Raw genomic sequence first — 13,291 nt, forward strand, 5'->3', positions numbered from 1 at the left:
ATGTCTGGGAGGTCTCTTTGTCCTCCCTGCTGCCCACCATAGAGGAGGGTGTTGGGCGGATCCAGAGGCCTGAACTTTTGGACAGGCAGAGTGCATTGTCCGAAGGACCCAAGCACTGCCCCAGCCTCTCTCCTCTAGCCTTTATCCCTCTGCCTTTGTGGGGACCTAGACTGCTGTGCATCAGAGAGCTGGACAATGAATAAGGATGACAGGAGAATAGATGCCTCTGAGTTGTGGTTTTGGAGAAGAGCACAGAATATCCTGTGGACTGTCAGAAGAACAGACATGCATGTCTTGCAGAAAGTGCAACTAAAGTGCTCCTTAGAGGCAAGGATGGTGAAGCTTCATCTCACATACTTTGGGCTTGTTTTGGGGAGAGGCTATTCCTTGGAAAAGGACATCATGCTTTGTGCTGACCCTCTACTACCTGATAGAGGATTGAAAGAGTGACTGAGGCAATTAGCTCAAGTGTGTCAGAAATAATAAGGATTGCGCAGGATAAACCAGGCTTCAGATCCGTTGTTCACAGGGTCGCTATGTGTTGTTGTTGTTATGTGCCGTCGAGTTGCTTGCGACTCATAGCAACCCTATGTACAACAGCCCTGAACTCCACTCTGTCCTGTGCCAAACGCACTGTCTCTGACACTCCCATCCCAATTATCCCAGTCACTGAATCAATCCACCTCATAGAGGGCCTTCCTCTCCTGCGCCGGCCCTCCACCCTCCCAAGCATGATATCCCTCTCCAAGGACCGGTCCCTCCTCACAACATGTCCAAAGTAAGTTAGACGGAGCCTCAGAATCCTTGCCTCCAAGGAGCCACCCGGATTAACCCTTTCCAGGACAAATCTGTTTGTTTTCCTAGCAGTCCATGGTATTCTCAATACTCTTCTCCAGCACCACAGCTCAAAGGCATTAATTCTCCTTCTATCCTCCTTGGTCATTGTCCAACTCTCTGATGCATAACAAGTGATTGCGAAGACCATGGCCTGTATCAGATGCACCTTAGTCTCCAGAGAGACACCATTGCTCTTCAGTACTTTGGAGAGGTCCCTAACAGCAGACTTTCCCATGGCAATGTGCCTTTTAATTTCCTGGCTGCTGGTGCCAAGACTGTTGACTATGGAGCCAAGCAAACTAAAGCTGTGAACAATCTCAATCTCTTCACCATCCATCCTTATGCTGCCAGTTGGTCCAGTGGTGAGAATCTTTGTCTTCTTGACATTGAGCCTTAATCCATATTGTAGGCTGCAGTCCTTGACCCTCTGCAGCAGGCGCTTCAGGTCCTCTTCAGTTTCAGTAAGCAGGGTTATGTCATCCACATAATGCAGATTGTTGATAAATCGTCCGCCAATCTTGACCCCACATTTCTCCTCATAGAGCCCAGCCTCCCGGATAATCTGTTCTGCATATAGGTTGAAAAGGTATGGAGATAGGATGCATCCCTGGCGTATGCCCTTCCCAATTTTGAACCATGCAGTGTTCCCTTGCTCTGTTCTGACGACTGCCTCCTGGTCCAAGTATAAGTTTCGCATTAGAACGATCAAGTGTTCTGGGATTCCCATTCTTCTCAGAGTCAGCCATAGTTTGTTATGATCTACACAGTCAAATGCCTTTGCATAGTCAATGAAACACAGATAGACATTCCTCTGGTATTCCCTGCTTTCAGCCAAGATCCATCTAACATCAGCTACAATATCTCTAGTACCACGACCCCTTCTAAACCCAGCCTGGACTTCTGGTAGTTCTCTGTTGATGTGCTGTTCCAGTCGTTTTTGGAGTCGAACTTAATTGCGCGCTGCAGGCTGAGGCCCTGCCTGAGGGGGGCTTTCCCCAGGTTGAGGGGCGGAGCCCCAAGAGGCACTATCTCTCCGTCGTGTCTCTGTGCAGGCATCACCCACCTCTGTACTTGGGTCTCAACTTCCTGAGCATTGGAATGGAAAGCCACCTAAGCTTTTATTTTTTTTTCTTCTTCTTTTCCCCACCCCTTTCTGTCCTGGTTCTCCTCATCTTGACTTCTGCCTCTCTCTGTTGCCTCCATCTCGTCTGTGCCTCTCTCATGCTCCGTGTCTCTGGGGTTTCTATCGCTCTTTCTGCTCCCTGCTTGCTCTCTGACTCCCTCTCTCAGTTCTAGTTCTGAGAACGATGGCCTTGTTCCCTTTCCTTGGATCCTGGTTTATCTACGCCGGTTCTCTGGGGGTCGGCAAAAGCTGTCTCCCTGAGACTCCCACCCTCTTCTCCACACTCTGTTTGAACCCCTAGCTCCAGTCTCCTACGCAGCCTGCGGTCCAGGACAGAGGCTGGTGCGCCCCGTCGGGCGGCGCGGCGGGCGGGGCGAAGGGTGGATCCCCGGGGGGGCCACCCCCGCTCGGCCCCGCCCCCGCCCCTCCCGGGTCCCTCCTGGCGCCCCCAGCCGTGCCCCGGCCCAGAGCCGCCGCCGCTGCCAGATGAATGGAGTCGCCTTCTGCCTGGTCGGGATCCCGCCCCGCCCGGAGCCCCGGCCCCCGCAGGTGAGGGCGCTGGGCCAGAGAGGGGGCGGGCCTGGCACCGCCGAGGGGGTGGGCAGCCTGGCGAGGGTCGCAGCGCCCCTGCGCGGAGCGGACACCGCGGGCACCGCCAGGGGTACCTCGGCTGGCGGCGAGGCGGCGCTGAGGAGGGGGAAGCCCGGGCTGCCAGGCCAGGGTACTGACCAGAGCGGCAGTGCCAGGCGCCCGGGGGTCGAGCAGCACGAGCGGCAGGCCCGCGCCTTTTGTCCGGGTTTCCCAGGCGGGGCGACTGCCGCTGTTTCCTCTGCCGGAGTTTTCGTTTTCCGTTGGTGAGGCCCCAGCACAGCTGGAGGGAGAAGGGGTGGGGGAGGGGGTTCCCGGAGCGGGACGTCCTCCTTGGCCACCGTGGCCTGACCCCCTTTCCCTGAGCCACGCTAGTCCCCACTGTTCTGGACCTCGCGACGGTCTCCCCTGGTCTTCCTGGGGAAGAGAAACATGGCCTCGGACACTGACTAGCCAGGCTGAGGCTGCTGCCCTCTCCAGCTGGCCGTGGGTAGGTCTGGGCGCGGGGTGCCAGGGGCATTACTCAGCGCTGGGATGCTTTGCTTGGATCTTTCATCTGCCAGCTGCTGAGGCTGGGGAGGGGCTGTAGGGGCCTCCTGGGGCCTCTCGGCCTCCGGCCTCCGTGAAGCCACCCCTCTTGCCCTTGCCACTGAGGCTGACAGCTCAGTCTTTCGGGGACTCAACACACACTCCTCCACCCAAGTTGCAGGGCTGAACACTGTCCGAGCAGAAGTTTCCTGAACTTGGAAAAGAAGTTCCCTGGGATCCAGGTTAAGTTGAGGTTAAGGTCTGGGCTGAGACCTCTTCCTTATTTTGACAGAACTGAAGAATTTAGGGGTCAATTGCCTAGCCCTACCCCCAGTGTTGGTGCTGGGGTTTGGGGTTCTGTAAATCCTTTCAGAACCTGGTCGGGTTCTCTGAAGTGGCTGTGTGCTCTGTTCTTCCTTCATCTGCTTCTCTTTCCCTGCCACCCCCCTCTTCAGCCAAAGTGTGTTTCCTAATTACAAACTTGAAATTCAGGATGGACAGGGGGTGGAGGTGGAGGTCATTAAACATGAGTCCCTTGGATTCCCCCCCACTCCAACACATACTTCATCTCCACCCCATACCCTCCCCTAGAGGAAAACAGCTCCTGTGGCAAGCGCTGAAATTGCATCTGGATCTAAACATCTGACACCCACTTTTAGATAACTACATACACCATAAAATTAGCGAAAAGAAAATATGGGTCAAACTTATTAATCTTTTACTTAACTCGCTATAACCATGTGAAAATTCCAAATGTCTCTTCCTCGGTTTTTGTGGATTTTGAAAATTGGACTATGATGTGTGTCATTGTTTTCAGTTTCTTCTCTTTTCACACGCAGCAGAGCAAGATCACACAGTCTGCCTTGAGGCATGGAGGCTCTCAGATACAAAGTGATAGTTATAACTTGCTGAATGGCCTCTCACAGCTGGCCCTGGAAACTGCAGTGGTTAGTACGAAACTGCTCAGTGGTACCCACCTCATGTGTTGTGCAGGGCGCACATCTTACCTGTCAGAATTTGGATAAACCTTTGCCTTCCAGACTCTGGTAATTATGTGGCCCAGTAGTAGAGGGTGGATGGCATTTGATATCATGTGTTCCTGTTCTCTGCCAGGGCAACAGCTCCATTCCCAAAAAGTGGCCAGCCTTCACTGAGATGTGCTCATTGGCATGCAAGTTGAAGTTCGATTACATAACCAGTCATTTCACCTCCAAATGCAACCCAAAGGCTCCTAGCCCAAACCTCTCCCTCCACTTGCCCACAGGTGGCCAAGCCCACCCCAAAGTAGCTGGAAGAAGTTCTAAGCCCCAGCATTCCAGCCCCTCTTTCTTCTTGGGAGTGATGAGTATAAAAACTCCAAAACCAATGTGAGTGGGCAGAGTCAGTGTTGTTATCCTATTTTGCAGAGGATCTGGGCTTACAAAGGATAGAAGCCAGGTGTCCTGAGGATAGGGTGCATGATGGGCCTTTGGAATCAAAAGAAAACCTGTCACCATCAAGTCAATACTGTTTCTCTTTCACTGCTGTCAGCTCTGACTCATACTAACCCTCTCTCAAGTTTACAAGGCAAATGTAAAATTGCATGGGAGGAGCCTGCTCATCTTTCTGTCATGGAGCAGTTGGTGGATTCGAACCACCAGAGAAGCAAGGCTGAGTTAGAGTGTAACTCTCTGTGGACTTCAACACCAGGGCTCCCTCTTGTTGTTGTGTACCATCAAGTCAGATCTGACCCACAGCTGACCCTCCAGGGGGTTTTCAGATGCAGTTAATCACATAGAAGGAGGAGGTTGCCCATCCTTCTCCCGAACTGTGTGCCTTCGGGATTGCAGCGCAGCTTCTTGCCACTAAGCCACCAGAGCTCCCTAGGGAGGTATAATTAGGAAGACAGCTTTGTGACATCTTGGGGAATAAAACAGAATTTAGGGGAGGGGTCAGATCACTGAATATCTCTAGGGCATTTTAACTTTCACCCCAAGATCTAGGCTTTTTCTTAGCCCAAGCAGGGAGGAACTGGATCCTGGACCTGAGACTTATGGTTGGCTAGCTTTGATGGCCTAGTGGCAAGAAGCTGAGCTGCAATCCCTAAGGCTTGCGGCTGGAATCCACCATCTGCTCCACAGGAGAAGGATGGTAAGTCTCCTGTGTGATTAACTGCTTCTGAAAACTTGTTGGAGGGTCAGTTATGAGTCAGTTCTGACTCAACGGTACCCAACAGCCTAGATATGAGCCTCAATGCCCCAAGCTCGAGTTTGTGCGGTGAGGGGTGTGAAGAACTGTTTAACTGCTTTGAGGTGCTATATTCTCAGCTTGATTGAGAGTGTGGATAAAAGAAAGTGTTATAGGACTAGGGAAGAGATGGGTAGAGACGTTTTGACATCTTCCTTCATTTCAGGAACATTTGGAGGGATTTCATGATGTATAAAGTTAGGGAAGAGATTGCAAAAGATTGGAAAATGCAGTGTGTTATGGATGAAAGATTGCAGTTAGATATTTGGGTGAACTTCTAGGAAAGACTTCTAGGGAATCACATAGAAACATTTCTTACAGCTGTAGTGTGTTAGGTGGGATCCTGTGATGTTGGATTCTGAAACAGAAGTCCAGAGGGTACACAAATAGATGCAAATAATTTAGTTTCTGGGATTTTATTTATTTTTTAAATGAAGGGAGTACAACATATAACCAAGATACAAATAGCATTTACGTGGGTCCAGAATATATATCTGTTACTTCATTTAATCCTCACAGCAACACCACTGGGTGAAAACTATTATTATCCCCACTTTACAGCTGAAGACACTGAGGCAGAGAGAGCTCATAACTTGGCCAAAATAGTGAGTAGGTGGCAGAGCCACCCAGCAATTGGATATTTGAGTCTATTTGGCTTCTCAGGACTGGCCTTTCCCCACTGCCTTAAATCTGGGTCCATTTTGGACACAGCCAAGGTCATGGTCAATTTCTTTATTCCTCCTCATCTCCAGCTCCCAGAAGCTAGTTCATAGCACTCAGGCCTTGGCTTGCTTCATTGGTGTTTTCTTTCCAAAGGGGTGTCTGCTCTGTCCTGCTGGCTGCAGGAGTTTGAAGGTGAGGCATTGGCTTGGTCAGGGATTTAGACAAAGGCTGGTTTTAATGATCCTGCTCGCTCTCCCTCCCCAGAGAAAGTCATGAATAGGGCCTGTGGGAGCTGGCTCTGCCTTCCCCCTAATACTCCCCCTTGTCCCCTTCAAACAACCCGCCTTTAGATCCAGGCCCCCCTGTTTCATGTGAAATTGTGCCAGCTTATTAGCAGGGTAGTGCCAGCCGGTACCGGTGGGCACTGGGCATCCTCACCCCTATTGCCTCAGTTGGCCATCAGGCCTTGGAGCTGGTCTTTGGGACAAGTTTAAAGCCCTGTAAGGTGAGGATATTCATCACTTGTTCAAATCCTTGATGAGAGAGTGGGGAAACTGAGGCCTGAGGGTTTCCAGGATCACTAATGTTGGTGACAGACAAGAACCCAAGTCTTCTGACTCCCAAGCTCTAGGCTCATGCTGTCCCCGACACAGCCTGTCCTCAGTGTCCCCTTCATGCAGGCTTCTGTGACTGGACCCTGGGAAGAAGAAGGGAGGGGCAGGAATGAGTGGACAATGTGTCCTGTTCATCTCTGTGTCCCCAGTGGCCAGCACAGCGCCTGGCACAGAGCAGCTCTCCATAAATGTTTGTCAAGAGCAGGCCAGCAAGTGGCCCCTCCTCTAGCCTCCCAGGGTGCCCCATGCCCAGCTCTATCACTGGCATTGTGATGGTCCAGCTTACAAGTCAGTCTCCCTGACTGTAGTTATTTGAGGGTAATAAAAAAATAACAATAGCAACTGCTTCCATAGTGTTTATCCCAATTGGAGGTAGAAACAATTATTGTCATCTCATTTGGCAGATAAAGGAGCTGGCACAATAAAATATATGGCTTCCTCTGGTTACACAGTAAGTTGCAGAACTGAGAAGTTGACCAGTTTTTAACCTCATTCCAAGAGACCTCTGTGATGTCGTGTTTGTCTTGGTTGCCACAGTGCCTGGCACACAGCTGGTGCTCAAGCAATGTTTGTTGACTGGCCGATTGGCTGAGTATTTGAACGATGAAACACTGTATGGGAAAAATCACAGAATTCTATAATCTGACCCCTTGGAAATAACCAGGGCTGGGGTCTCAAGAAAGCCACCTGGAAGTGCATCACTGTGCGGTCTGCTCTGAGAGGTAGAGACAGCTCCCCAACACCCTGCTATCTGAGGCCTCATGGGAGCGCAGAGGTGGTGGTGCTTCCTCAGTCTTGGGGTTCTCTCTGCTCACACTCCCTCCCCTTGCCTTCTAAAGCTCCAAGGAGTTGGTACATGGGAAGAGATTACAGGCTGAGCTAAATGTCCCCAAAGCATCATCTTCTTGGTAGGAGATACTGTCGTTTTCATTTGGAGGAAGGACAGAGTGTCTGTTTTGGGTCAGGGTCGGCCCTAACAATCAATTCTCCACCTGTCGTGAGAAGGATTATTGATTGCATCTTTAGCCACAACTGGTTTTAAAGCCCAGGGTTAGCTTCTCTAACCAGGAGATCTCTCACTGGACTACCTTTGCACCTTTTATTTTGGGCTTGGTTGAGTCACTTTTCTCCCAAGCCACACGGAATCTGCTGACAGATGTTAGTGACGAGCTGGCCAGGACAATTGCATATGAAATGGCCTACGGTCTACATGGACGGGCCACCCGTGGGAGATGGGAGGCCCTGTTCTCTGTGACCCAGGCTTGACAAAGCCCCTGTGCCCATCAGGAGACAGGGTCCTGTGCCCGCGTGGCTGGGGTCCAGCCTTCAGCCTGCTGAAGTTCATATTTCACCTTTATTCGTTATTTGCTGTGTGACCTTGCACAAACTATTTAATCGAGCGTTTTTATCATTGAAATAATCCCTTCAGATCGTTGAGAGGATTAGATGAGGTAATACAGATCAAGCAGCTGACATTTTAGTAATCTCAATAAATGGTAGCAACTATTATTAAACAAACAAAAACCAAAACGGATGAGAATGAGAAAGAACACACTTTAATGGCCAAAGTAATCTGAAGAGGAAACGAGCTGCCTCTGGAGGGGCCAAGGCTCCATCGCTGGAGGTAGGCAAGCACAGACTGGGCACAGCATGGACTAGAGAGGGTGCCGGCTCTGGTAGGGGCTGACACAGAAATCCTAAGGGCCCCGCTTTGAGATCAGCACCATGTGATAGGAAATGAGAGGTGCAGATGAGAACAGGCTCCTGCCGTCAGGGATTAGGGAGAGAGGCAGACACTCCAGTCCCTGGGACCATGAGAGCTGGACCGTGGTGTGGACTGTGAGGCACTTCAGGGGACAGGATGCTGAGAAGAGACCTGGAAGGATGGGTATGGTTCTGATGGTTGGAGGAACAGGGAGGCTATCACGGGCTCAGGAGGGGCTTGGTGGTTGAGAGGCAATGAGGTGTATAAGCTGCTGGCCCTCAAGTCTAGTCTTCCCCCCTCCTCCAGGCTGCCTGGCCTCCGAAAGGGGTTTTCTGTGGTGGTGAGGGCAAGACTGGAGGCTCCCCACCTCCCCTCCACCTTCTCCTGGAAGAAGGGTCAGGGCTACTCTGTGTGGCAAGAAGCCCGGGCCTGTAAGGAACGGAACTGGGGAAAGAAAGACTTCTTATGCCCAGTGTGTTTGGGGGCGCCTGGGGGTCGGGGGAACAGTGGGGCCTTTGTCCCCAGTTGCCGGGAATCTGGCCGAGGAGCCAGCTCTGGGTCTGGCCTGGCCCTCGTCAGGCAGATCCTCTTTGAAGTGACCCTTTCAAAGCTCAGTCGGAGACCCTGGGAGAAGAGACAGCTCGGGCAGGGCATAGGGATGGCAGAGGCCCACAGGTCCACCCCGAGGGATGGAAACAGCTCTGTGTAGGGCTCTGGGGGTGGACAAGCTAGCAGGGGCGGTGTGGGCTGGAAGCATGTGGTCAGGCTGGCGGGACATGTGCAGGCCATGTGGAAGGACGTCATTTCCAGGGGTCTTGGCCTCTATGTCAGGAGGGTTGATAAAAGGGACAAGCAGAGTTCATTTTGGCCCCATGCCTGGCTTCAAACAGTCCCCAACCTGATTTCTGTGTGACCCCAAGCTTTTAAACAAGCAGCTTCTTCTGACTTTTTAATTTCCTCCAAGAAAAGTGAGAGCTTCTTTGAGAGAATCAGGCGTGGGCACAGAGCCCTCAGTAGGAGGGAGAGGTGGGGATCTGGGCTATCTGGAGCTTTTCCTGCTCTGGAGATCCCCAAATGACCGACCGGAAGGGGAGGCTGAAGTGGAGAGCCCCCCACCCTCCAGCTTGCATTTCCCTCCTTCTCAATGTGGAGGAAACGGCATTGTTCCCCAAAGAGAGGGAAGGAGGGAGGAGAGAAGCCGACCAGATAGGGAACATCTTGTATTTTTCAGCTGGCGGGGTTTTAGAGCCACCCTTCCCCATGAGCTCTGGTGACGTCCTTAGGGAGTTTCACTGCTAACCCAAAGGTTGTGCTTCTGGTGGTTCTAATCCACCAACCGCTTCTGGGGAGAAAGATAAATAACCTGCGCGATCTGTAACCTCAGAAATGGGATGGAGGGTCAGCTATAAATCAGTTCCAACTTGATGGCGATGAGTGACCCTTCCCCCATCTCCCTATTTGGCTTTGGGGAAACTGAGGCCTAGAGAAATGAGAGAGAGGTCAAGTAGATGAAGGCAAGGAAGAAGAGACAGACAGGGGTGGCAGGAAGAAACAGAATGGGAGCCAGGCAAGGAGAGGTGCTGAGTTGTAACATGAGGGCACGAGAGATATGCCCAAAGTCCTTTCAGCTCTGAGTACTTACTCCATGGAGAGAGAAGGGAAAGGTTTCTGTTGTTAGATACCAAGAGCTGAGTGGGAAGGAGGAAGACTGGGGTTCTGAACGAGCAGTGGACAGTGGCATTGTTGTGGCATCGTCTAGGTGGAAACCTTGCCTCTCAGCCTGATGTCTTCCAGTACATGCCCCGTAGTCTCCTTATAGTCATGTCATCCTCAGTGCCTGGGAAGATGGGAAGATTCTTCACCTTCTGAAAGTGTGACCTCGGATCCTCCCAAGGAAAGTGGGCTGAGGCCCCAAGGGCATGATGGGGGCAGCAGATGGTTCTGGACTTTTAGGTATCATGCCCCGGCATCTGCACAACTGAGCCTTCATTAGCTCTAATGAGGCCTTGGCACTGTGCCTCCCTCTACCCTATGGCACTGTGAGTGACAGGGGCAATTGAGCTTGAGACGCAAAATCCAGGAAGAGATAGGGTGTCTGTAAGAGGGGAAGGTGAGAGGCAAGAAATAGGGAGCATGGTACAAGGCTGGAGCTGCTGAAGACTGGGGAAAACAGCTCTCCTCCTTCCTTCTCCACTGAAAACTTTTCTTTACCCAGCAGCTTTCAAAGGCCTAACCGTCTCTTTATCCTCCCACCCGATGTCATTAGGTGGTGTGGAGTCGACGATGACACATAGTGACCCTATGAAAGTCAGATCTGAACCTTGTGCTGTCCGATGCCATCCTCATCACCTCTGCCATACTTGAGCCCATTATCACACTGGGTCAATCTATCTTGTTGAGGATCTCCTCCTCCTTTGTTGACTCTCCACTTTTCTGAGCATGCTGTTCTTTCCCAAAGACTGGCCCCTCCTGGCAACATGGCCCAGTGTTGTGCTATGTGAAAAGAAGTTTCACCATCCTTCCCTCTAAGGAGAGACCTGACTGTTAGGGAAAGTGTTATCTGAGAGATTGGGTGTGGCCATTCCCAGGCCCAATTTTCTTAGTTTCCTTTCTGTCCTCTCTTTAATTCCACCCCCGGGTTGGGGAGGCACCTGACCCCAGAAGGCCCAAGACTTGAGAAAATCAGGCAGAGGACCACATCTTAGTGTCAGACAACCTTCATTCATTCAGCTGGCATTTCTTGCATTAACTTTGTATTCTAGGCTCTCTCTGTGGCTCTTGGGGCCTGGATGAATAAGATCAAGAAGTTCTTGTATGTCTTTACCTACCACTTAAAGCCAGACAAAAAGTCTTCTCTAAGGATTTATAACCATGGATACTGAGATTTGCGGCTACAGTATCTGCCAGTTCAGAATGCTCCCCAAATTCTCTATCAAAATATTATGTAAAGTAGAAAAATGACTCTGTCTAACCGGGTAGACTGACCCACAGCAGACATAAGCTAGTGAGTTATATACTAGGACAGAGGTCTATCAGAGTGATAATGGCAGCCATCATTTATTGAGCATTATTATATGCCAAACGCTATGTGGAACCAACCAACTTACTGTCTTCATTGTGATAGCATTTGGTTATCAGTGTGGTCAGAAAGCTCTTACTTGTGGTTATTACTGACTCAGTGACCTACCATGCCTTTCTCTTAAGGAATGATTGGTGGTTTTGAACTGCCAACCTTTTGGTTAGCAGCCTAGCATCTAATACACTATGCCATGAGGACTCCTTAAAAAGTTCTTAAATAAACCCCAAACCCACTGCCATCAAACTGGTTATGACTCATAATGACCCTTCATTGGCATTCTGAGGCTGTAAATCTTTATGGGAGGACATTGCCCATCTTCCTTCTTAAGAGAGATTGGTGGATTTGAACTGCCAATCTTTCATTAGCAGCCTGATAGGTTATGTACTGTGCCCCCAGGGCTCAAAGGACTTCTAGGTGGATTCAGGATTTCAAAACAGTTTGGTTAGCTTGATTGTCCACACTACTTCTTTCTTATTACTGTCAAGTTGGGACTGACTTATAGTGGGGTTTTAGAATATGTAAATCTCATGGGATGAAATTGCCTATCTTTCTCCAGAGGAGCAGCTGATGGATTTGAACTGGCAGAGAGGTGTCTCTATGGGGTTACCAGCCAAACTCCCTAATGGACTATGTCACCAAGGCTCCCTAGATAAGATTAGTCTCTTTCTTTTGTCTTTAATTTTCAAAGTTATAGTTAAATTTTCAAATCTATTGAGGGCTCTTTAGTGAAGTGCCTTTTGGTTGGTTTCTAAGGGCCATCGTTTACAGATTCAAGAACTGAGACCATGAGAGGATAAATAACCACCCTGACCTGAGGTGAAATGTGTATCTTTGTGAATCCTAAGCTGACCTTGTTATTGCTATCTTTTTCTGACAATAAAGAGTCTGGGAAGTCTCTCCTCCCCCAGGACACCTTCTAGAGATAGAACTTGAACTTCAGTTAGGAGTCAATATCATGAGGGAGTTAAGAAGGCAGCTGTACTCAGTGGTGAGTGAAGAGCTTCTGTGTGGCTCCACTAGGTGCAGGAATTCTTTTTGTGTCTGTGTGGGATCTGGATTTGCTCTTGATTGGAGTGGGAGACCTCAGGGGACCCTCAGTAAATATGCACTGCGTCTCTGCATTATCTGAACCTTCTCTATCTTTAGGGGGAAGACTTCTTTGAGGAGGCAAGGATTGCCAAGGATTAAAAGGTGTTTTCTGGGTAGACAGAGAGAGGGTCGAGGAGAAGGGCACAATGACATCCTAAGATCAGTAAGGACCTGGTTGTGCCCCTCCTGCTCACTGTCTTAGTGGGGTCCTTGTGGGACTTAGCGTTCTTTTCCCATAGATGCTGGGAGCCATGCAGGGGAATGAAATGTTGATGAGGAATGAGACAGGATTTGGAGGTGAAGAACACTGGATAGACATGGAGGACTCACTTCTCCCTCCCCTTTCCAAAATCTTTCTATACCATCTCTTCCCCTTCTTTGCTATCTCTACTTCTCAAACTTTCATTCATCCTTCAAAGCCCAATTTAGATATCACTTTCTCTGCAAAGAAAAAATGTCCTACATGAGAAATGTCCTCAAAATGGAGTCACTTTTTCAGAGGACTAGACCTAAGTCTCTTGAGGGTAGGGACTTTGTCTTGCCCACTGGTCTAGTTCAATGCCTGGCAGATAGCAGGCCCTGTTGGCTGGATGTTGTTGCCTGACAGGCTGAACATCTCTACATCATGTGACTTTACACTGTAACAACAGCAATAATAATATTAGCTGTGGCTGACATTGACTAAGGATCCTAGTACCAGATATGTGCTGAGCACTTTGTCCACTCATGCACATAAACTCTTTTTTTTACTATTTTTTAAATTTATTATTAATTTCAGTAAAAATTTACAGAGACTTTGGATTTCCATTCATTCATTGTTGCACTTTTCTCCCTTCCCA

General features: G+C 49.9%; 1 protein-coding gene across 1 annotated transcript in view; it reads left to right on the forward strand.

The window, feature by feature from the left end:
• Positions 1 to 2,446: 2,446 nt before the first annotated feature.
• ARHGAP23 (Rho GTPase activating protein 23) overlaps positions 2,447 to 13,291 on the forward strand; it is a 95,154-nt gene continuing 84,309 nt past the window's right edge. Inside the window, exon 1 of the mRNA XM_006889470.1 lies at positions 2,447 to 2,509. Coding sequence (XP_006889532.1) covers positions 2,447 to 2,509 — 63 coding nt within the window. The remainder of the gene's footprint in view (positions 2,510 to 13,291) is intronic.

This window comes from Elephantulus edwardii, unplaced genomic scaffold (genome assembly GCF_000299155.1).
Source record: "Elephantulus edwardii isolate Elephantulus edwardi_28Jun2011 unplaced genomic scaffold, EleEdw1.0 scaffold00077, whole genome shotgun sequence".
Lineage (NCBI taxonomy): Eukaryota > Metazoa > Chordata > Mammalia > Macroscelidea > Macroscelididae > Elephantulus > Elephantulus edwardii.